Source organism: Phoca vitulina, unplaced genomic scaffold, assembly GCF_004348235.1.
Source record: "Phoca vitulina isolate PV1807 unplaced genomic scaffold, GSC_HSeal_1.0 scaffold46, whole genome shotgun sequence".
Taxonomy (NCBI): Eukaryota; Metazoa; Chordata; class Mammalia; order Carnivora; family Phocidae; genus Phoca; species Phoca vitulina.
The window spans coordinates 6150807-6174845 of NW_022589749.1; the positions used below are offsets into that span (position 1 = coordinate 6150807).

A 24039-nucleotide genomic window follows, 5' to 3' on the forward strand; every position below is an offset into this window, starting at 1 on the left:
CTCCTCGTCCGCCAGGGCGCCGCCTGAGGGCCGGGACCCGGACTTCAACTTCTCAACATCCGTCAAGGATTGGGAAACAGCACGTTGACGTTCCCCGGGGTGTCGTACCTAGAAAGGGCAGCCGCAGATGGGGTTGCAGCCCCAACTTCCTGTACCCGCGGCTTCCTATCGGGACTGCAGGTCTTCTGCGCGTAGGGCTCCGGACAGGCGCACAGAAGGTGCTCAATAAATGCTCCCTTGTGAACGAGTACAAGAAACAGGCAGCCAATAGAGAGGAGGCACACCAGAGATGCAGGCATTTATTGAGCTCTTATTGTATGCCCCAGCGGGCCAGCATTTGTCTCCATTTTGCAGATGCGGAATCAGAAGCTCGGAGAGGTGAAGTGACCTCCCCGAGGCCGCACAGCTCCTAAGTGTGACTGAATTGGAAAGCTGGAACGTCTGGTTCCAAATCCGTGCCAAGTTCCAGGAAACAACAGGAGAGGGGCAAGTTAACAGGTGAGAAAAGAGAGCTGGGACAGGCCTTTTCTGCGCCCCCTTTCCCTTCTCTTCCTCTGGAGCCTCCTCCCCACTCCTGCCCTGTCAGGTCATTGAGAAATATCTATGCAAAGAATTACAAAAAAGTAACATTTTCTGGACTTTGTTTCTGTTGATGGCAAAAACAAAACGTGCTCATCTACAACGTGCGCAGAGCCAAAAGAAGGAAATTGGTGTGCCAAGGACTTGGGTTTTTTCCCAGTTTGATTTCTTTGGAAGGATTGAAGCTGGGTTTGCCCTGGGGTGTTGAGGTAAAAGGCAGATCCAGCTAGAATCCAGCTCAGCTCTGCTGCTAACATGCTGTGTGATTTTGAGCAATTCACTTCCCTCTGGGCCTTGATTTCCCCATCAGAGAAGCTGTGGTTGGCTTTGTGACCTTGCCTTGTGACTTTGGGCAGGTTAGGGAACTGCTCTGAGCCCAGTTCCCTCCTTTGTAAGACAGGCGGGGACAATGACATCTCCATGGTTGTCCTGAGGACTGGATGAGAGAGGTGAGGCACAGTGGCTGAGTGAGGACAAAGACCTGGCTCTGTGCCCAGGTTTGCTCATCTGTAAAATGGAAATATTAAAAGTACCTCCCCTTGGCCAGTTGCGGGAATTAAATGAGGTCATCTGTGATAAGTGCTTAGCTCACTGGAAGACATAGAACAGCATTGCTTAGTTGTCTCAAATTGGTGGAGGCCATGTCCACCCCGAGAAGTATGTTTTTGTTGTTCTGAGGGCTTGCCAAGCCCCCACCACTGCCCCCTTCTGTATTGATTTTCCCCAGCTGCTCCCCCCCCCCGCCCCGAGCTGAAATCTCCTCTGGTGTCCCGGGATTCCTCCTTCCAGCCCTGATATTCCAGTCTTGGGCTAGGGGCTGGGTGTGGGTGGGAGAGGCCTCCATCTCCATGGAGACACTATCCGGGGGTACCTAGGAAGAAGGGCATAACTAACCTGCATGCTAAATGAGTGGGGACCCTGGGGCCCTCCAAAGAGCTTCCATCCAGAATGAGTTTCTACATTTGTTTTCCTTTGGTGGGGTTAGCAGGGAGGGCAGTTCCTCAACTGAAAAAGTTTTCAGTCCCTTCCTCCTGGGGCCTAGGCTCTTTGGTGACACTGTCCCTCCTTCTCACCTCACTCTCTGCAGGCCACCGGAGTGACCGGCTGTTTGGAGGTGAAACACTGCCGAAGGGGGAGCGGAGAGTGAGGGCCAGGCCCCACAGGGTCAGCCGTATCTGCACCCAGTGCTGAGTTTGTTCTGTGTGGGACTGCTGATGGTGGAGACGGCGTCCGGGGCCAGGGGCCCATTTACAGGGGCCCACATTGGCCCCCAGTTTTCAGCCTTAGGTGTGAACCAGACCCCCATGGAAGACGTGAGCATCCAGGTAGGAAGCTGGCATCAGGGGTGGGTGTATCCATCCAATCCACAAATATTTACTGAGCATCTACTATGTGCCAGGCACTGAGCTGAACCCTGGGGTATACCAGGGAACAATACAGACAAAAATTCCTGCCCTCGAGGAGCTAACAGTCTTCTGGGAGGACAGATCATGGAGCAAACATGTAAATTTCAGGTGGTAAGATGTTAAGTGTTTTGCAAATAACCTCTTCGGGTGGGAGCTGTGATGGGGAGGGTGTATTTCCAAATATTTCAGAGTGGGCTTATAAAGGCATCTGGAAAAATCTGGAAAAAGAACATTCCAGGCAGAGAACAGCAAGCGCAAAGGCCCTGAGGCAACAACAAGCTTAGTATGTTCCTGGAGCAGTGAGGGGGCCAGAATGGCCGGAACAGGGTGAGTGAGGGGGAGAATATTAAGAGATGAGGATGGAGAGGTAGTAATGGCCAGATTACAAAAGGCCTTATAGGCTGAGGCTAGGAGATGATATTTGTTTACAGTAGTTGGGAGCCCATGGAGAGTTTCAGGCAGAGGGATGTCCTTAGTGACTCAGGGAAGAGGATGAGAAAGGAATGGGGAGGAGGTGAAAAGTCATCCACCCCAGACTCAGAGCCAGGCCACTGTAACTATGCCACCCCAGGGCAGGGAGCTGGGGGCAGGTGCTGGTGGGCTTTGGGGGAGGGCATGACCCCCTTGGGATGGGGGCTGATTCGGGGGCTGGAGGCAGATTTGCGGGACCTGATTTGCTGGCTCACTCTGCTGCCAGGGAATGGAGACAAGCTGGGGTGGGAGCGTCTCCCTGCATCCTCCCTGGCTGACCCTGAGGACGGGGAGGAGGGAAGGAGGGCAGGCAGGACAAGGAGACTACCCCTGCCCAGTTGGGCTGTTTCCCCAGGAGCTTCAGCTGGTAACTTTCAGGCAGAGCTGAGTCTGAAAACCACCTAGCAAGGGTGGGCTGTGTGCCCTTGGGCAAGTCACTTTGCCTCTCTATGCCTCCGTTTTCTAATCTGTTAAGTGGAAAGAATCGTACCAACCTCCTGGGTCTGTCATGAAGACTGAGTGAGATGGTGTCCAGCACAGTGTGTGGCAAAACAGTTATGAGGACCTACTGTGTGCCAGGCACCGTGCAAGACTTTGGTGGGAGAGGTAGACACGAAACAAGTCTGTGATCCTACAAATAACTGGGGATTTCAAAACACGTAAGTGCTTGGAAGGAGAGGACCTGGAGTGATGAGAGTTTATAACTGGGGGATCCGCCTTAGGCTGGAGGCTGTTAGGGAAGCCTTCCTGGAGGAAGCATCTGGGCAGCTATGAGTGTGGATTCACAGGGACAAAGAAGGAGTGGGGTATTGGGTTGAAGGGACAGCAGGTGCTGTAAGTACGGCGGGCTCGGTGTTGCATCTGCAGAGAGCCAGTGAGCAGGGTTGGGACGATGGCCAGGGGGCTGGGAATCCAGAAATCTCACCTGCCGTGTGGTGTTGGTGGGAGTTCAGAGAGGGCTAAAGGATCGTGGAGCTGCAATCTGACAAAGTTGTTTCTTTTGAAATTAGGGTGAAATGTACATAACCTAAAATTCACCAACATAACCTAAAATTCTCCCACTGTGAACCGTTTCTCAGTGTGCCTAGTTCGGTGGCATTAGCATGTTCATGCTGTTGTAGCCGTCACCACCATCCACCTCCAGAACTTTCCCATCTGACAAAACTGAGACTCCATCCCCAATAAATAAGAACTCCCCATTTCCTCCTCCCTGAGCCGCTGCTTTCTGCTTTCTGTCTCCTCTGTGGATTTGACTAGTCCAGGTACCTCCCGTAAGTAGGTTAGTGGGTATTTGTCTTTTGGTGACTCACTGATTACCCTGAGCATGACGTTCTCTGTTATGGCGCCCCAGAAGGTTCTCCCATGTTGTAGCGTGTGTCAGAACTCCCTCCCCTCTGAAGGCTGAATGATGGTCTGCGGTATGGATATACCACCTCCAGTTCGTCCATGCGTCCATCAGGGACACTTGAGTTGCTTCTAGCCCTTCTGACTGTCGCGAATAGCGCCGCCGTGAACACGGGTGTGCACGTCTTCTCTCTGCGACCTGGCTTTCCATTCTTTTTGGTATAAACCCAGAAGCGGATTTACTGGATCATAGGGTAATTCTATGTTTTTCCACTTTTATTGAGATAGAGTTGACATCCAGCCCTGTGCTAAGTGTAAGGTGTACAGCATAAGTCTTAACGTACATCTATTGTGAGATGATGACAATAAGCCTCGTTAACATCTCTCCTCTCGGATAGATTTTAAAAAGAAAGGAAAAATGTTCTTTTCCCTCGTGATGTTCTAACGGCTTTCATACCTACCAGACAGCAGCGCTCCCTGGTCACCGTGCGGTGCGTTACATCCCTGTCCTGGTGACTAACTCTCTTTTTGATTTTTCGGGAACTACCACGCTGTTGTGCAAGGCTCTGCACCATTTCACATTCCCACCAACGGTGCTGGAGGGCTCCTCCCCATCCCAGCCCCATACTTGCTAGTTTCTGGCTTTGTTTGCTTTGTATGGTAGCTATTCTAATGGGTGGGAGGTGGTATTTACAAAGCTTTTAACAGAAAGTTTGAGAAGGAGGGAGCACATTCCAAGCGGAGGACAATGCCTGAGCAAATGCATGACATGACAAAGGACAAATATCCATTACATAGAGAGCTTCCGCAAGTCAATAAGAAGAAGCAAACATTGCAACTGAAAAAAAAACTGGCAGTTCAAAGACGGAATACAAATGGCCTTGAGAAGGGCACTGAGAAGTAATCAGGGACTTGGAATTGAACAGCAAGAAGATTCCTACCACATCAGCCTGGAAAAGACTTGGTGGCAGGTGCTGGTGGGGAATCCCATTTGCCGGTGCTGGTGCCCGCGTGTATAAGTAAAGCTTGGGGGAGCATATTTCGGCAAAACCCATTGAATGGCTAAGATATTTGTCCCCCTGCAAGGGGCACTGTCAGGGCCCTGCCCATATCCTTTGCACACTACCACTTTGGTGGGCTTCTGTTGACTTCTAGCGGCCGGCACCTTTTTCCAGAACCCCCGTAAGCACAGTAGGCAGGAAGCACTTGCCTACACCGCCCGCCCCCCGGCGCCCCCAGCATCCTCACCTGATGACCGATCGGAGTTGGTATATAAATACCGCACCTCCCTTGCCCCTGGGATTACTAGCCCAAGGGGGGCGGTCCCAGCCTGGCCACGCTGCTTTCTTTCCCTTCCTTCTCCTGCTTCCCCATTGTGGTGGTTACATTCCATACACTTCCCAAATGCGTGCTTACTCACTCAAAGTCCGTGTCTCCGCGTTGCTTCTGGAGGAACCCAGACTAGGATGCACTCTGACTCAGCACTTTTACTTCTGGAATTCTCTCTTTCAAAATATTCTCATATGTACTCAGAGAGTCATGTGCAAGGATGTTTATTGCTGGCTGTACTGAAAGATCAGACACACCGATATGCTCGCTGGTGGGGAAATACTACCACCACCCGCTGCCCCCCTCCCTATATCATTCAGAGCATGAAATACTCCACTCATGTTAAAAAGACTACAGGGAGTCCACAGGGAGTGTGATGGCTAAAGGCAGGGTTCTAGAACCTCAATTCCAGCCCTGTCTACCACTGGGTGGACCCCAGGACACTGCTTTAGTCTCCTTATCTGTATATGGGGCATGATAATGGGGTCTTCCTTGCAAGACTGTGGGACAGATTAATTGAGATACATTTTAAGCTCCTAGCCCTGTGCCCGGCATATGGAAATTATTCAGCATGCTTTCACTTGGATCACCTTCATCATTCCGTGTACCAGTATATGAATAGGTGGCATGTATGTGAAGTGGTAAAAGCAAATTATAGAAACGAGATTTAAGATGGATCTGTTTCTGTAAAACAAAAGCAGCTGTATAATAGGATGAACATACAAGGTCATTATGCCCATAAGGGGACTCTGGAAACTGATCATGGTGGGAACTTTGGAGAAAGGTAGGATTGTGGAAGGTAGGGAAGAGGAACAAATCATGAATTACTTGTGTAAACAAGTCTATTTAAGAAGATTAAAGCAGGGGCGCCTGGGTGGCTCAGTCACGACTGCCTTCGGCTCAGGTCACAATCCCAGGGTCCTGGGATCGAGCCCCGCATCGGGCTCTCTGCTCCGCAGGAAGCCTGCTTCTCCCTCTCCCACTCCCCCTGCTTGTGTTCCCTCTCTTGCTGTGTCTCTCTCTGTCAAATAAATAAATAAAATCTTAAAAAAAAAAAAGATTAAAGCATGGGGTTGGCACTTGGAGGGCGTGGGGGGCTTAGGGGTCAGGCTGAAGGAGGGCATCTTCAGCTACTTAGATGGTCCTGGTCCAGCTGCCCTCAGGGTGTCGACCCCTGACGTCCCCCTCTCTCCCTTCCTGCAGTGTCGTGACGTGTGTGGCCTGAACATCTCTGACCGCTGTGACTTCGTCCGGACCACCCCTGACTGCCGCAGCCAAGGGGGTTACCTGAACTACCTCGAGGGCATCTTCTGCCACTTCCCATCTAACCTCCTCCCTCTGGCCATCACCCTCTATGTGAGGCCCTGCCCCAGGATGGGGGGCAGGGGCGGTGGTGAGCGGGGCTGGTGGCCCAGGCTGGACTTGACGCTCCCTTCCCTCCCCCCTCCCCCCTCCCCCCCGCACCCCTCTCCCAGGCTTTCTGGCTACTTTACCTATTTCTGATTCTGGGAGTCACCGCGGCGAAGTTGTGAGTGTGGCCTTGGGCTCCCATCCAGCTTATAGATGGGAACGGAGTCCCTGGGAGGTTTGACATTGGGGTGACCCCGTGTTTAGAGGGAGGACAGCCGTGAAGGCACACCCTGTTTGCTTTTCCTCCCTAGTTTCTGCCCTAACTTGTCAGCCATTTCCACCGCGCTCAAGCTCTCCCACAACGTGGCAGTATCCTTTGGTCCAGGGCCTGCGCCCCGGAGGGTGGGAGGGCGGTTAGAGGGGAGGCTGGGAGGCCGCGTGGCGGCTCACGGCCCCGGGACAGGTCTGGCCAGGCTGGGGCCCCTGCTCTGTGTCCCCTTGACGTGCTCCCCCCATGGCGTCACCTTCCTGGCCTTTGGGAACGGCGCACCCGATATCTTCAGCGCCCTGGTGGCTTTCTCGGATCCGCGCACAGCCAGCCTGGCCTTCGGGGCGCTGTTTGGTAAGAGCGGCCCGGGGCAGCTGGGGGGGGAGGGGGGGCGGCGGCGGGGGTGCAGGGCGGGCTGAGCTCTGCGTCTTCTCTTCCAGGCGCGGGTGTGCTGGTTACCACCGCAGTGGCCGGTGGCATCGCCATCTTGCGCCCCTTCACGGCCGCCTCCAGGCCCTTTCTCAGAGACATTGTTTTCTACATGGTGGCCGTGTTCCTGGCCTTCACCGCACTCTACTTCGGCAGAGTCACATTGGCATGGGCCCTGGGTGAGCAGCCGCAAGCCTGGGCTGGTGGGAGGCACCGGGGGACACGAGCGGGTGGCCCCACTTTTGAGGAGGGAAACCCTCCTCAAGCTGGCTTGAGCCAAAAAAAGGGAACCTATGGTTCAGATAACCAAAGGGGGCAAGGCGGGGAGCCTGGGGGGATGTTCTGGATTTTCTCAGTGTCCCATTTTAACAAGCAGTATAGCCAGGTTGCTGACTGTGGCCCCCAGGGTCCCTGCGGCGCGCACACCCCACTCGTGGTTCAAGGGACGTGGACAGAGGCACAGTTCACAGAGGGTTCTGGAAACCCACAAGGGACACTGAGATGCAGAGACATCCAGGGGTCAGCAGCCGCAGGAGCCCGTGAGAGGCAAGGGGATGGGGCTGGACCCCAGCGAGGACTGGAGGCCTGGACCAGGTGCCACCAAGCACAGGCAACAGTCCCAGAGGGTCACAGGTCCTGCCAGAGACAGGGCACCACACCAGGGAGGTGGTCTGGAAAAGCACCACAGACTCTGTCTTGCTGCCTTCTGATGTGTCTTCAGGCCCCTTTTCACCAAACCCAGTGCCGCCAGAGCTCGGGGGCTGCGGTCTGTGGGGCTCAGCTTCCCAGGGCACAGAGCAGGGCACCAGCCCTTCGCACTGGAATCGGGTCCTGGAGGCCACTGTCTGTGCCAGGCGTTACCTCTTTGATTGCCCGATTGTGGAGGGCAGGAAGGGAAGATGGGCCACGGGAAAGCAGGGTGGTGGGGTGGCGGCTCTAGGAAATGGCCCTTTCCCTACTGGTACTGGGTAGGCTAACGCAGACCACCACCCGTAGGCACCAGCAGGAGAACGGGCAGCACTTTCTGGGGCTCTGGCCAGGATGCCACTTGGTGATGGCCTGTCCCTTGTCTGCAGCTTACCTAGGCTTGTACGTGTTCTATGTGGTCACCGTGGTTCTCTGCACCTGGATCTACCGATGGCAGCGGAGGGCATCCCTGGTCTACTCCATGCCAGGCACTCCAGGTAAGGGTCTGAATTGAGCTCCCAAGCGAGGCCAGTGGGGGCTCGCACCCTCTGCACCCTTCACGACTACCTTACATGTCTGGAGGCCAGCGTCACCGTCCATCTCCTCTTCGTACTTTCCCTGCTCGTTCTATGCCAGGGTCCCACCTGCACACTTCCATTGTGCTGGTGAGACCTCATCAGCTGCTTGTCCGGTTTCACGGGCTCTTCCTCCTCCGTGCTCTCTCCAGGGCAGCATCTGTCTCAGAGCTGTCACTGCTTACCTCCAGTGATGCTCCGCACTGCCCTCGGCTTCGAACCCAGATGCTTCCCTATACACCAATATGTGCGCATGCAAACACACATACGTAGCACATACGGATACAAATCCACGGGTGCACATACATGGGTGCACATGCTTGCACAGCACACAGTCGTCCAAATATACACCTACACAAATACAGACGCAACACACGTACGTACATACACGTATACACATCCCCATGAACAACACACAGGGGCCGGTGACTCACCCTACAGGAAGTCTGCCATGATTTTTCCTCTCCTCCCTCTCTGTCAGCTGAGCCTTCAGAGTTCAGCACACATCACCCCTGTGCTGGCTTCTAGACCCATCATAGCCACATCAGGCTGGAGGAAAAGGGGGACTGAGGCCTGGAGAGGAGCCTGAGGTCACATAGAGGCAGGACTAGGGCTAGCAATGAGGAAGACCATTTTCCTTTTAGGCCCCTCCTGCCTGGGCTCAGGCTGTAGCATTCCGGAGGACTTCCAAAAAAAGGTTCAGACTGAAAAAGAAAAATATGATGGGTTCCAAATTCTGAAAAGTACAAAATCGAAGTCCGCAAATGTTTGAGTTACGTCTTCAAACGCCCTTATTAAATTCGACTTTATAGCTACGTCATTACATTTGAAGATGTTTTTTTGAGTTAGACTTTCTCACTCGGTAAGAATGCTGAGAAATCCAAGGTCCAGAGGGCCTAGACACTTGTACCTTGGAAACGGCCCTGTCCCGGAGGTGTCCTACCCTGGAACGGTGCTGGGCGGTGGGTGGTCTGGGCTCCCTGGCTGGCTCGTGTGAAACACCCCTCTCTCCTACAGAAATGCTCTCAGATTCTGAAGAGGATCCCGTGTCTTCCAACAGCTATGACTACAGTGAGTCTGGACTCTGTGCCCAGCGGGGGGTGGGGTACCAGGGCAGGGCTGGGGGTAACAGAGGTGGGGAGATGGGGCCATTGAGGCCCCAGGAATGAGGCTCCGAAACAGCCCCACCTCTCACTGCACGACGGCTGAGCCAGGCCCTGGGCTTTTCTTTCTTCCTGAGGGTTGGGAGGACCAGGGGGAGCAGAGAGGGTCTCCTGGAGGCTGAGCCAGCCACGGATACCTGCCCCTCCCCACCTCGTACACCCAGGCGAAGAGTACCGGCCGCTGCTCTTCTACCAGGAGACCACAGTTCAGATCCTGGCCCGGGCCCTCAACCCCCTGGATTACAGGAAGTGGAGGAGCAAGTCAGTGTACTGGAGGGCCCTCAAGGTGTTCAAGGTAGGAGGGGGGACCCTGGAGCCAGGCTCACGGCTCCGTGACAACACAGGACAGTGGCCACTCAACCTTCTCCAGCTCAATGAGAGAGGAGGGGCGGGGGTCTGCTGAGACCCTCTCAGAATAGATTACGTGGGACTTGATGGGGAAACCGAGTCATAGAGTCTGGCTGATGGCCTGACCTGCCCCCCATGGAGGAAGGATTGCGTCTGGGACAGAGGGAGAGGGGAGGGAGTCCCTCCTGACTTGGTGAGGGGGGCTCTGGGGTTCAGATGAGGGAGTGGGTCAAGGGGAGCTCGAATGAGGACAAGATTGGGTTGTTCTGACCATTTGCTGTTACCCTGGGCTAAAGTCTCCTGAGGATTAGATCTGGGGCCACTGCGTTCTTGGGGGGTATGCTCTTGTCTTGGCACAAGAGGCCAAGACAAACTTTGCACGCATATTTTAAGCCTCTCCTCCTATCACATTCACCAAGCACCCATTGACCGAAGCTTGTCCTGGGGCCACGTTCAACATCAGTGGGGCAGGAAAGTATATTCTGCAGCTTCTAATCACTTGACAAAGGACGTGGGCATTTAATTCTATTCCAGGAAGGGATTGAAGAATTGTGAACAGTATCAGGCCTATCACAGTTTATTAAATTGTGGCAGTTTCGTAAAAACTACTCCGTGAAGGGCTGAGTACGGTGCGAAACAGGCATGTGCCTCATTTCATTGCCCTTGGCTTTACCAAGCTTCACAGACACTGCGTCTCTTACAAATTGCAGGTCTGTGGTGACCCCTGCGCTTAGCAGGTCTTTTCCAAAAGCATTTGCTGATTTCACGTCCCCGTGTCGCATGCTGCAATTTCTTGCAACATTTCAGACTTTGCACCACTACTCTATGGATCGAGGTGATCTGGGAGCAGTGATTACAGCTCGCTGGAAGCTCAGGGGCTGGTTAGCATTTTTGAGCAATGAAGTATTTTTTTTTTTTAAAGGTTTTATTTATTTATTTGGCAGAGAGAGAGCCGGAGAGCACAAGCAGTGGGAGAGGGAGAAACAGGCCCCCCGTCGAACAGGGAGCCTGACGTGGGGCTCGATCCCAGGACCCTGGGATCATGACCTGAGCCGAAGGCAGTCATTTAACCAACTGAGCCACCCAGGCGCCCATGAAGTATTTTTTAATTAAGGAGAAGTATATTTTTTGAGACACCGTGCTACGGCACTCTTAACAGACAGTGTAGTGTAAACATAACTTTTCTATCCACTGGGAAACCAAAAAATCCGTTTGACTCGCTCTATTGCAACATGCACTTTACTGAGGTGGTTTGGAACTGAACCCATGATGTCTCTGCGGTTTGCGTGTCGCGAGCGCCCCGTACATGTGATTATTAATTTAGTTATTGACTGAAAGTGCAAGGTGTGGAGTCCGTTGGAGCTGGCCCTGGATCCCAGTTCACACACCCTTCTGTGCGTCTTTGGAGAACTTCCTTAACCTCTCTGAACCTCAGTCTCTTTTTCCGGAAGGTGAGAAAAAGAATAGTTCCTACGCATGGGGCCGTGGTTAGGATTAGTGGATGAGGTGCCGCGGTCAGCTGAGTCACGGCCCCCCAAAGACGTCCAGGTCCCGATCCCCGGAAATGTGACTCTGTTACCTTCCTGGCCAAAGGGATTTGCAGGTGTGATGAAGGGTCTGGAGAGGTAGAGAGTCTCCTGGGTTATCCGGGTGGGCCTGATGTCATCACAAGGGTCCTTATAGGGAACAAGGGGGTCTGGGGTGGGGGGGCAGGCAGAGTCGGGGGAGATGCGATCACAGAAGCACAGCGGGGAGTGACCGGGGGCCACAAGCTGAGGGATGCACGTGGCCCCGCCGACACCTTGGTTTTGGGACCCCGTGCCCCAGAGCCGTAAGAGGAAGGATCTGTGTTGCTGGAAGGCTCTCGGTTTGGGCTAGTGCGCCAGCAGCCTCAGGAGACTGCTGTGGACGCTGGGCCTGCCGGGCCTCGGCCACGACGGCCGCGTTCTGGCGTGACCTTGCCCAGGGTGTGGCCAGCCCAGACGCGGGCCTCCCTGGTGACACCCTCCTGCCTTGGCACCCTTGGCAGCTGCCCGTGGAGTTCCTGATGCTGCTCACCGTCCCCGTCGTGGACCCTGACAAGGAGGATGGGAACTGGAAACGGCCCCTCAACTGCCTGCACCTGGTCATCAGCCCGCTGGTCTTGGTCCTGACCCTGCAGTCGGGGGCCTGTGAGTGTCCCCTCCCCTCCCCCCGACATTCCAGAGTTTTCTTCTCAACCGCACCACGGGGGCCCTGGTGGCGGAATCCCGGGCATCCAGCAGACACTTAATATACGCTTGTGCCGTAAAGGGACACCAGCGTCCCACACTCAGCTGGCGCGGTACTGCCGGCCGTAGATGGTGGCTGCAAACTGGTGGCCCTCGGACCAGGTCCAGCCCTCTGCTCGTTTGCCTGCGTTAAAACATTTGGAGATTTCACATGAGAATCCGGGTCCGGCGCTCCGGAAGGCAGAACTGGCTGGCGCTGAGAAGGGCGTCCCCCCGTCGGGGGGTGCTCACGGTCCGCAGCAGGACAGTCCCCTCCCTTGCCTCTTGGGGGACCCGGCTGGGGAATTGGAGTTTTCTCTGTCCACTCCAGGCTGTCCTTGCCCTTTCTGACCTGCTCTGGCTCCAGAAATGCTCAGGCATTTCTTCCTGTTGTCCGCCTTTAGTATCTCATGCTGCCCGTGCCTCTCTGTCCCCTGGGCATCACCGGGAGGCGGAGGAGGTAGGGCGCTGGGGGCAAATGCATGGCTGGGCGTGGCGTTTTTTTGCTCTAACAGGGTCAGCAAATTCCCTGTGGGTCCCCTCCCGGATTTATGGGGTGGGGGGGGACACTGTGCAAGAGCCCACCAGGGCTCAGTGTGACCCCAGAGCTGAGAAGGGCGGCCTTTAGGGGTACCAGCTGTCTGGTTCGTCAGTCTTCTGTTCCCTGTTGAGCCTCCCGGGCCAGGGCACTGCCAGGGACTCGCTTTCTTCTCTGGGGCTTCTTGAAAGAGTGGACCCCAAGCATCAGTCGTTCACGAGCCAGCTTCTTGATTTTTCTCCCATCGTATACTATGCCGTTTGACCTTTTTCTTGAATCAGCTGTTTTTAAATTTAAAGTTATTGAAAAGGAAACAATATCACCTGCACCCATAGGAAACTGGCTTCACTGCCAGTGAGTTCAAGGTAACTGCAAAGAGAGCCAACAAACATAAAGCCTCGGAGCCCGGAGGCTCTGTTCCACAGGCCACGTAGCAGGGGTTAGAGACGTTACAGACCTATTCGCACCACGGAGACTCTCTGCGGAGGAGAAATCGCTCACCTGAGATGTGATTCTGGCTTGGTGTAGTGCCTTGTCCACATACCAGCACCAACTGGTGATAGCAGGTCCACACTGGGGAAATACTGGTTCAGGCGAAAGCATTTATGACCCCCTTCCGGGCTGAGCCCTGGACTCGGCTCCCTGCGGGAGGGGTGTCTTCTCTGCCAACAGAGCCTCCCAGCCTCCTCCCTCTCAGACAACCCCAGAGCCATCTTACTCAAGTGCTGCCTTTCCTGTGTTACGGTCACTCCTCCACTCAAAGACCTCCATGGCTCCCCAGTACCTCTTGGTCCAAGTCCACACCGCCCTGGCCATCCATAAGGCAGCCGCGTTCCCTGGTCTCTTATGCTCTTGCCGGCATCCACCTGCTTGGTTCCTTCCCCCCCAGCTCGCCCCTCTCCCCCTGTGGCCCTTGTACCCTCTGTCTGCTTATGCCTCATCGTACATCCTCAGCACTCGAAGAAGCCCTTCCCGACCACCCCACACCCCAGCCACCTCCTAAAATTCCCCCAGAACAGACCTGGCACACAGAGAGAGGGTCCCCCCTCGCTCAGGTGTCAGGTGCCAAAGCTGGCACTAGCAGTGAGAACCAGTGAGTTCAATCAAAATTACCTCCTGAGATTCACGCACAGTGTATTGTGGCCACGATTTCGTGTATCAGCTCCCTTGTGTAATTCTTACGCCGACTGACGTTGGAGAGCCAGTTAACCGACTGAAGAAGAACAAGAGGAAAGTCTTCATGCAGGTGTCTGGGCAGCCAGATCATCCATTGCCTTGGAGACCAGTACTGACTCCCTGGTGGTGGGAAGGGTTGTGTGTGGAGAATTCTAGAGTGTGCCGTCTGCCTGTAGGGTTTCCCTCTTTTCATGTTTCGATGTGAAGCCCCTGGAACTTTCATAACTTTTTTTTAAAGATTTATTTATTTAGGGGCGCCTGGGTGGCTCAGTCAGTTAAGCGTCTGCCTTCGGCTCAGGTCATGATCCCAGGGTCCTGGGATCGAGCCCCGTATCGGGCTCCCTGCTCAGCGGGGAGCCTGCTTCTCCCTCTCCCACTCCCCCTGCTTGTGCTCTCTCTCTCTCTCGCTGTGTCTCTCTCTGTCAAATAAATAAATAAAATCTTAAAAAAAAAAAGATTTATTTATTTATTATTTTAGAGAGAGAGAGTGGGGGTGGGGGGAGTGAGGGGCAGACGGAGAGGGAGCCAGGGAATCTCAGACGCCCCGCTGAGCAGGGAGCCCCACGCAGGACTTGATCCCATGACCGTGAGATCGTGACCTGAGCTGAAATCAAGAGTTGGATGCTTAACCAACTGAGCCACCCAGGCACCCCTGGAACTTTCATAACTTCGAATGGGTTGGTTTGTGGAGTGGACTTATCAGGAGGGCAGGTGCTGGGCTCCAGGACCAGTGGGTAAGGGTTGGGTTTGACTTTACAGCTCATTTAGTGGAGTGATGCCCATCCATTGGCAATGCCTGGCTGGAGGGTGCTGCCTTGAAGCTCAGTTGGAAGAAGCATCAGCATGATGGTTGATTAGTGATGTCTGCCACGGGCATGGGCGAGGACAGCCATTCCCATCCCGGTCTCCTAGCAGAAGGCTGGGGAGAGGCTGTCTTTCACATCGTCTGCCTTCTTTCCAATGTGGCTAGCTTGAGGGTGAGGGCTCTGTCTTTAATTTCTCTGTGCCCCTGAAGTGTCTGGGTCGGCGCTGGGGACACTGTATGTCCAAACAATTGAGTGTAAGTGAGTTTTATCCCTGGGTCCCTCCCCCAGGCCCTCCCACTCATTCTGGGGAAGGGCTGTGCCCTCCAGGAGCAGGGGCCGAGCTGAAGCGATGGAGAGTCCCACCCCCCTTTCTTGCCCCTCCGCAGATGGCGTCTATGACATAGGTGGCCTCGTTCCTGTCTGGGCTGTCGTGGTGATTGCGGGGACAGCCGTGGCTGCGGTGACCTTTTTTGCCACATCCAACAGCGAGCCCCCCAGGCTTCACTGGGTAAGAATCCCCAGCACTCCAAAGTGGGGCAAGGGGACACTGGAATCTCCCAGGAGGGTGTCCTGCGCGTGCCCCTGGGGCAGGTAGGCCAGGAATCACTTTCCATAATGACAGGTCTTTAAAGCCACTTTGGATGATAGTTTTGTTCCTTTTTGAGGTTTTTTTGTTTTTGTTTTTTTGGGGTTTTTGTTTGTTTGTTTTGGTAACAGCTTTATTTTATTGAGATGTAATTCCCATACCATACAATTCGCCTATTTAAAGTGTGGGATTCAGTGGTTTTTATTATATTCACCGAGTTTTGCCCCTATCAGCACTGTCAATCTTAGAGCATGTCAAGACCCACACCCAGGAGCAGTCGCTCCCCTCCCTTCCCCCCCCCCCCCAGCTCCCGGCCCCCACCAGTCTGCGTCCTGTGCCTGTGGAGTTGCCTAAGTTTTGGACTTCTCACGGAAATGGGACCCTATGCTATGTGGTCTTTTGCGAGTTTGCATCATGTTTTCAAGGTCGTTCCATGCATTAGCCGGGGATTAGGGATGGCTGAACACCATCCATGATGCGGATGCGGCACGTTTTGTTTATCTGTTCATCACCGGTGGGCACGGGTTGTCCCTACTTTGGGGATATTAACAAGGAACGTGGCTAGGATGTTTGTGTAAACACGTGGGTCTGGAAATAGGCTTTCATTTCTCTTGGGTGCATTCCTGGGTGAAACTGCAGGGGCAGACGTTATGTTTCACTTTCTGAGCAATTACCAGGCTCTCTCCTGCTCACTCTCGGGGAAGCACCTGTGTCTCCCAGCCACGTTCCAGGGATGGAATTGTCTGATGTGTGTGGGTTTTTTTTTTTTTTTTCCCATTCTCTCCACCCTGCAGCACGCTGAGGAATTTTTAGGCAGTTTGTTCAGAATGTACTTTTCAAAGTGCACTTAAAAGTTTAATTTTTTTTTACTATTTATTGATAAAAAAATACAGCTTTTATTTTGAGAAACTCTTGAGTGTGTCAATCCAAAGCAGGTCGGATGTTCGACCAATTGATGACTTAGAGAAATAGTGTTCAGCCAGTGTTTTTACTGGGTTTTGAAGTACCTCACATACTCCTATGTGATGTCCCTCGAAGACACAGCGCCCAGCGAGAGAGACCAGTTGTGAAGGACCACGTGTGGCGTGAGGCCCTGTAATGACGTGTCTCGAACAGGCAAATCCATATAGACAGGAAGCAGAGTAGTGGAGGCCTGGGGCTGGAGGAAGGCTGCATGGGATGGGGACTCACTGCTAATGGGCATGGAGTTTCTTTTTCTGGAATCATGGGACAGCATTTGGTCCCAAGCCTGGAAGCTGAAGGAAGCTTCTTGAACTCTTTCCTGACAAAAGAGTAATACTGAGCTAACATTTTAGGGAGAATTTGCTGTGTGCCAAGCACTAACTGCTCTGAATCTCTTAACTCATTTATGCTCATGACAGTCTCAGGGGGTGGGTACTGTGATCATCCCATTTTGCAGATGAGGAACTGAGACCATGGCCCCGTTGGGGACCGTATCCCTGTTGGGGACTGGCCTTGGTCCCATCAACACCCACTCCCTCCCCAGCTCTTTGCTTTCCTGGGCTTCCTGACCAGCGCCCTGTGGATCAACGCAGCGGCCACGGAGGTGGTGAACATCTTGCGGTCCCTAGGAGTGGTCTTCCGGCTGAGCAACACTGTCCTGGGGCTCACGCTGCTGGCCTGGGGGAATAGCATTGGAGGTGACTCGGGGTCGGCTGGGGTTCCGGGATGAGTGCAGCCACGTCACTGCCGGAGTGCACGTGAGCAGGGGCATCTAGGGCAGCTGCCCTCAGCATGTGCTCAGGCCCACTCTTGTTTTGGAATGACCATCACTGGGCATCGGGATGAGGTGGCCTGGATTGTACCTGGGCCAGGAGACTAGAGAAGCCCCAGCCTCTTCCCCACTCTCTGCTCCCCAGAGTTCAGGCAGGACATGGAGCCCATTGCAGCCAGCCATGCTGAATGTGTACATGGCTGTGTGACATATGCAGGCATTCACACATGCATACGTATGTTTGTGTAATGAACAAACGTGTGTGTGGGTTTGTGAGACCAGCCATAGGCAATACAGAAATGAATGGGCGTGTCTCTGTTCCAATAAAACTTTATTTATAAAAGTGGACAGTGGGCCAGATGGGGCTGCAGGCTGTAACTTGTAACAAGCAAGCAGCCTGGGGCTGGGAGAAGAAAGGGCTTCGAAATGATGGGACTTTCTCTAACATAGCTGCCAGGTAGGGTTGGCTAAGTTGTGCACTGCACAAGAACATCCAAACAAGGAGTCAGGGGGGCTGAAATCTAGCTCTCCTTCCACTCACCTTTTGGGCACCTTTTCCGAATTTGCATAAAGGTGCTGTGCGTGCTAGCAGTAATGGTGTGTCACATCCCCAGAGTTGCCCGTGGTGGGAAAGAATGGGGTAGAAAGAATCAAGGAGGGAATTGTGTCATGGGATGTGTCATGGGATGTGTCATGGGCGTGGGATGCCCAGCTAGCTAGTGCAAGGCCCAGATGGGCATTCATCAGTGTTTGTTGACTGAATGACTCTGGGTAACAATAAGGAGTGAATGACCAAAGAGGGCCAGGGGGAGCCACTCACCATTCAAGGCGGTGTCTTGTTTCCACGCAGATGCCTTCTCAGATTTCACGCTGGCCCGCCAGGGCTACCCGCGGATGGCGTTCTCAGCCTGTTTCGGCGGCATCATCTTGAGTATCCTTTGTGGGGCTGCCTTCCCCGTGGCACGGGCTCCGAGGGCCATGGGTGTGCTCTGTGCCCTACTCCTGGGCTTGGCCCTTCCTGGAACACCTGGGGCAGGAGACACAGCTGCCGGGGCCTCAGCTTCCTCATCTGTAAAATGGGGATGTTGAGAGGACCGACCTCAGGTGGGTCATTGTAAGGACTGAACAAGGTGACAGAAATGCGTGGCACGGGGCAAGCACTCAGTGGATGGCAGATATTACTGTGAGGGCAGTGGTGGTAGACGCCCCCATGCTGAGCTTACCTGTGCCCCATGGGAGAGCCTCTTCCTCTTGCTTATATATGTCATGGTCCAAAGATGTTAGGGGTTGGTGAGCTTTTTCTGAAAGGGCCAGAGAGTAAATATTTTGGCCTTCGTGGGCCTTACCAACTCTTTGGCAACTACTTGACTCTGCTGTCATAGTGTGAGACCAGCCATAGGCAATACAGAGATGAATGGGCGTGGCTCTGTTCCAATAAAACTTTATTTATAAAAGCGGACAGTGGGCCAGATGGGGCTGCAGGCTGTAACTTGTAACAAGCAAGCAGCCTGGGGCTGGGAGAAGAAAGGGCTTCGAAAGCAGCTGGTCCTGGGTCCCAGTTCCAGCGCCACCACGTGCCAGCTGTGGGACCTCGGGGCCTTGCACACATCTTACTCTCTGCCCCGCGGCCATCTCTGCGCGTTCAGAACGGGTTGGGGTGAAGATCGACGATGGGGCACAGCACCCAGGACAGTGCCTGGCACGGGCTGTGTGCCCAACCAACAGGAGATGCTGTTGGTTGTGAAATAAAGTCGTATTATTTGCAAGCACTTGGAGGGCAGCTGTCCCCAGGCTCCACCACGAAAGGGCCTGCGGGCCGAGCCCAGTGCCGGGGCGAGGCTGCCCAGCACAGCGAGGATGGGCGGGGCCCGGGAGGCGTGCCTGCCGGGCGTCACTCCCCGCTGGACAGGGCTTTCTGGGGCCCTTTGCACCCACTGAGACCTGCTCCCGGCTTTCGGGTTGTGGCCTCCCCTGATCCCTCAGGCTGCGGTGGGAAGGAAAGAGCCCTGCCTGGAGCAGGGTCCCCTGAACAACACCTAGAGATGGCCTTGACCTGTGCTCCGTCACCAGCCCCCCAGAGGACGGTGGGTCGTCACCTCGCCCAGCCGCAGGGAAGCCAAGTGCTTAACCGCATACCAAGCACTTCTGTCCCCTCATCCCCTGCTTACAGATCGGGTGCAGAATGCACACTAGACACTCACCTTCCTAAAAGGGCTAACACTGGGTAGGATCCCCTCAGAGAGGGTGTTTTGGGGGTGGGGTGCAGAGACCATAAGGAAAGCTGACGGGCATGCAGTTGGGGTGGGGGGGGCCGTTGTTCCAGCAAACTTCCTGAGCTGGGCCACAGATCTGCTGGTGGGAGTGGGGCTGGGCTGCCTGCTTCAGATCTCCAGGAGCCACGCGGCGGAGGTGAAGGTGAGCGGCCAGACACTTCTGCAAGGGGCCCCTTCTCATGCGGTCCCCCCGGTGGGAGAGCGGTCACATCTCAGCGGCGCATGCTTGCTGGGGAGGGGCGTTGTCTGAATTTGTGACAAGCCTGATTTGTAGAACTTTTTTTTTTTTTTTAGAGATTTTATTTATTTGAGAGGGGAGAGGGTCAGAGGGAGAAGCAGACTCCCCACTGAGCGGGGAGCCCAATGCGGGACTCGATCCCAGGACTCCAGGATCATGACCTGAGCTGAAGGCAGTTGCTTAACCAACTGAGCCACCCAGGCGCCCTGATTTGTAGAATGTTTTAAAAATATCTTGAATAGAGGGTTGAAAAAACGTATTCCTTACAAGTTCACAGAGTAACTAGGATGTCGCTTCGGGGAAGGGGCAGGAAGGCCCTGGCTTTAGGTAATGGTCCCCCATCACTTAAGTCTCTTGCTGTGTGACTGTGGGTGAGATAGGACATCTCTGAGCCTCAGTCTCCTTGCCTGTGAAGTGGGGTTGATGGTCACCCCCCAAGCTTCCCGGGTAGCATGCACAAGGTAAGGGCCAGACCGAACATCTTATCCCAGCACTGCCCACAGAGGACAGACCAGGATGGGGGACTAAGACAGCCCCTGCAGGCGGGAGCCTGGCAGATTTGGAGAAGGTTCTGAGACACCTCGAGTGGAGGTTCTCATGTTTCCAGGATGCCCAAGAATTTCCTGGGGGTGCATGAGACCTCCGGTCCCAGGCATTCCAGGGGGTGGGGCCTGGAAACCTGCATTTTAAAATAAGCTCCCTGGGGACTGATGAAGGTAGGTCGCTTGAGAAAGCCTGTTCTAACAAAGGTTGAAAACCCCAACACTTGCCGGGGCTGGGAAGGTAACCGAAATGTGTAGGTGGCTCAGGTGGGCCTCACGTGGCCAGATACTCCAGATTTTCTAGAGAAGAAATCAGGATTCCTAGGAGAACTCTTGCTAGTCTCAAATACTGCACTGCGTTGCGCATCGGGCAGCTCTATTTTGAAGGACCTGAATTCAGAGACCAAACGAGAGAAGGATTATGATGGGGTTGGGGAGGGGGGCATGGTCTTGGGGGATGGTTTGCAGGCTCCCTCCCCCCCTGGCAAGAGCACTTGGGGTCCTGTGAGGCCGAAAGATGGCGATATTAATGGGAACAGTCACCCACTCTCTCTTGGCTCTCGATGGTGACAGTGGGATGCAGTGGGATGGTGACAGTGGGATGGTGACGATGGTGGGACTTGTGGCTGGCTTTTGGCAGTGGCCACGCCCACAAGCAAATAGCTACTTACTGCTTGGAAAGTTTGCTTTGCTTTCCTTTAAATAGACGATCCTTTTTTTTTTTTTTTTTTTTTGAGGGGGGAGGGGCAAAAGGAGAGGGAGAGAGAGAATCTTAAGCAGGGGCTCGACCTCACAACCCTGAGATCTTGACCTGAGCTGAAGTTCAGAGTCAAGAGTCGGGTGCTTCACCGACTGAGCCACCCAGGCACCCAGGCAAGTTTGCTTTTCTAAAAGGTGAACACCATCTGCAAATTTTGTTCATGGGTTTCGTAGGTTGCTTTCCTTATCAGTCCCCAGGCCGTTGCAGATAATGAGGCTTTAGGGTTGGGTCTCTTTCTTCCTTTCTGTTGCTCTTTGTGGAGCATGCGTGCACGCGTGCGTGCGTGTGGATCTGCATCCCGCTGCCTTTGTACTGAGTTGACGAAGTGCTCCCGCTGTAAATTAAGACGCAGGGCATCAGGCAGGTCATCAGGGAAGCATGGCCGTGGGTTGTGCGGGGTGGAGAAAACAGGTTGCTCTCAAACGCTACGTAGTGCGCAATTCCATTTCTGGTTTCAGAATTGCTGTGCAGGTCTGGTGTGTGTGTGTGTGTGTGTGTGTGTGTGTGTGTGCACCCCCACACGTGTGTGCAGATACGTCACTGTGTGGGGAGGCAGGATAGGGTATCCTTCAGAGCTCGGACGTCGACCTGGGCTCTGTCCCTCCCTCATTAGTTTGCTCGTCTGTGCGTTGGGGGTAATGGCGCCCCCCTCACAGGCGGTTGGGAAGGTGAGAGGCTGGATGGTGCGGGTAACACGCCCAGCACACCGCCCGGGGTGCGGTTAGACAAACGCTGGGTCTGGAAGGAAGGGGAGTGGGGAGAGGACAACTTCACTTCTTGTCACTCTTCTGTGTGGCCGGCTTGAGAGGTTCTCAGCATCTGCCTGGAACGTGTGTATGTAACCGCCTGTATGAGCGTCCTAGTGCGGCCACGACAGATGACCCCAAGTTAGGGTGCTCGAAGCAGGAAACTTCACGGTGGGGCGTGGCCAAGGGGGCCAGAAGTCCTGCCCTGGCCCCTAGCGAGGGGCAGGCGACTGGTGGCTGCAATGACCGGGCCTCCCCCCCCCGCCCCCATTGCCCCCACAGCTGGAGCCAGATGGACTGTTGGTGTGGGTCTTGGCCGGCGCCCTGGGCCTCAGCCTCGTCTGCTCCCTGGTCTCGGTCCCACTGCAGTGCTTCCAGCTGAACAAAGTCTACGGCTTCTGCCTGCTCCTCTTCTACGTGAACTTCCTCGTGGTGGCCCTGCTGACGGAATTTGGGGTGATTCACTTGAGAAGTGCGTGAGTGATGCCACGTGTCCGGGCCGCCTGGTGGCCGGGAGGTGTGACTGCAGGCGGCGAGAGGGACGTCTGGCCTGGGTGGCTGTGAGGGGGGTGGCTGGGGGCGGCGGGGACCGCTGCCTCTGCTGGGGGTTCCTGGCTGCCACCTGTGCAGGGAGAACAGCTAGGCCTTGTTTCTGGGACATCGGAGACCCGGCTGTGCTGTGCACAGAGCTGCGGACAGAAGGTAGACCTCCTTGGATCATCCGTGGAGCCTCTCGGGGGCTGAGTGCCTTCCGGCCGGTGTCGCCACACCAGCGGAGTGTTGTAGGGCCTGTAGTCATGCCCTGCTGCCTTCCTGCATCTTCTCCTGAGGGCTCACTCACACTGCTGCCAAACCCGGGCTTAGGGTGTCAGGGTGACTCAGATGGCGGGCAGCACACGGTGGGCGTCCGGCCGTCCCGGGCTGCGTCCTAGAGCTGCACCGTCCGACAGAAATGGAACGTGAGACGCATACCGAATTTTGAAATTTCTAGTCGCCACGTTAATAAAAGCCAAAAGAAACAGGCCCTATATTATATGTATTATTCAGTGGCTCCAAAATAGCAGCGATGGCGCTGGCCCCGTCATGGCCGCCATATTGGATGGCACAGCTCTGGCCTCTACCTCTCGACCGTCCGCTGGCTGTTGGCAGACCCTCCTGTGCCCCGAACCTCGGGCTTCCCTAGCTGTGAAGCAGGCATCAGTCGGACTGTGCCCTGTCCTACCTCAGGGGGAGCCCAGGGCCAGGGTTCCAATGCCCGGAAGCTCCAGGGAGGACGGAGAGAGTGCTCCCCAGTGCCTTCCTGCTGTCAGCTACGGACCTGCCTTTTCAAGGAGCAACCGTTCAGTTTGCCCAACTGCCTTCTGTCAGCAGCTGCAGCAAAGCAATTTGACTGTCTTTTTTTTCCCCAGTGAAAGAAAATGATTAAATATTTCAAGCGTACAGAAAGCAGCACACCCATCTTTTACCGGTTCTTCCTTACCTGGGCCAGGTGAGGAGGGGCTGGTTCCAAGGCCAAAGGCTTGGGCCTGAGGTGGGGTCAGGAACAACCACGGATGGGACCTGCCCCCTTCCCCCGCGGTGCCGGAAGCCATAGGACGTCACTTGGTGGAACTCAAGAGGCGGCAGCCACGTTTACAAAGCAAAGGCTTTTTTATTAATATGCCGGAAATCTGGAGACACAGTGGGTTTTCCAGGTAACAGATCACCAATGTACAAAACCTTACAGCGTTGCTCCCTCTATCCATACAAAATGATTGTCACATGATGCGGAGTAAGGCTGGGTTGGGGGAGGGAAGCGAGGAGGAGGGACCAGGTGGCGTCCCCCCCACCCCCAAAGCGGGGCGGGGGTACAATGCCATCACGGCCAAGGGCAGGTTGGTAAGGTTGACCTTGGTTTCATTCGACTAGGACATGGGTGGTGAGAGGGCATCTGAGCTGGATGATGTCCCAGGTCCCTCAAATCTCACAGGCCTGGGTGACCCCGAGGGGCCAGCTTGTCCTTAGCCTCAATGACAAGGGCGCCCTCTCCTGACCGGGGTCTGGCCCGCAGCAGGATTGCCGCTGCATTCCTCCCACCTAGCCAGAACCAGGGCCTTTCTCAGAGGACAGGGCTGGAGGGAGGACTAGATCTGACCCGTCCTGGTACCACCCCCACACCAGGGGCCTCAACTACCCTGTCGCCCCTCCCTGGTTCACCATGGGAAGGGACTAGAATGAGGCTCAAACACTCAGGGCAGAGGACCTATCCTCCTTTGAAAGCTGTCCCTTGACTCCTGATTCCAGAATACCCATTTCAACACACAAATGCTAAAAGGCACCCAATTGTGCAAATAAATAAAAGTTCCTTCTCTGGAGAGGGCAAAGGGTTCTGGCCTGGGCTCGGTGCAGCAGGGCTGCGGGCGTCCAGAGACAAAGAGGACAAGGCCAGTCTCCTGATGCCC

General features: G+C 54.8%; 1 protein-coding gene across 1 annotated transcript; it reads left to right on the plus strand.

The window, feature by feature from the left end:
• Window positions 1–1700: 1700 nt before the first annotated feature.
• On the plus strand, window positions 1701–23101 carry SLC8B1 (solute carrier family 8 member B1; the record flags this gene model as incomplete). The annotated part of the gene is made up of 15 exons (XM_032431272.1): window positions 1701–1892; window positions 6333–6485; window positions 6605–6657; window positions 6791–6847; window positions 6995–7101; window positions 7188–7355; window positions 8253–8360; window positions 9456–9509; window positions 9766–9896; window positions 11979–12120; window positions 15105–15226; window positions 16812–16965; window positions 17890–17970; window positions 19387–19454; window positions 21881–23101. Coding segments are annotated over 15 exons (1788 nt in total), but the record flags the coding sequence as incomplete, so codon positions are not given.
• Window positions 23102–24039: the final 938 nt, after the last annotated feature.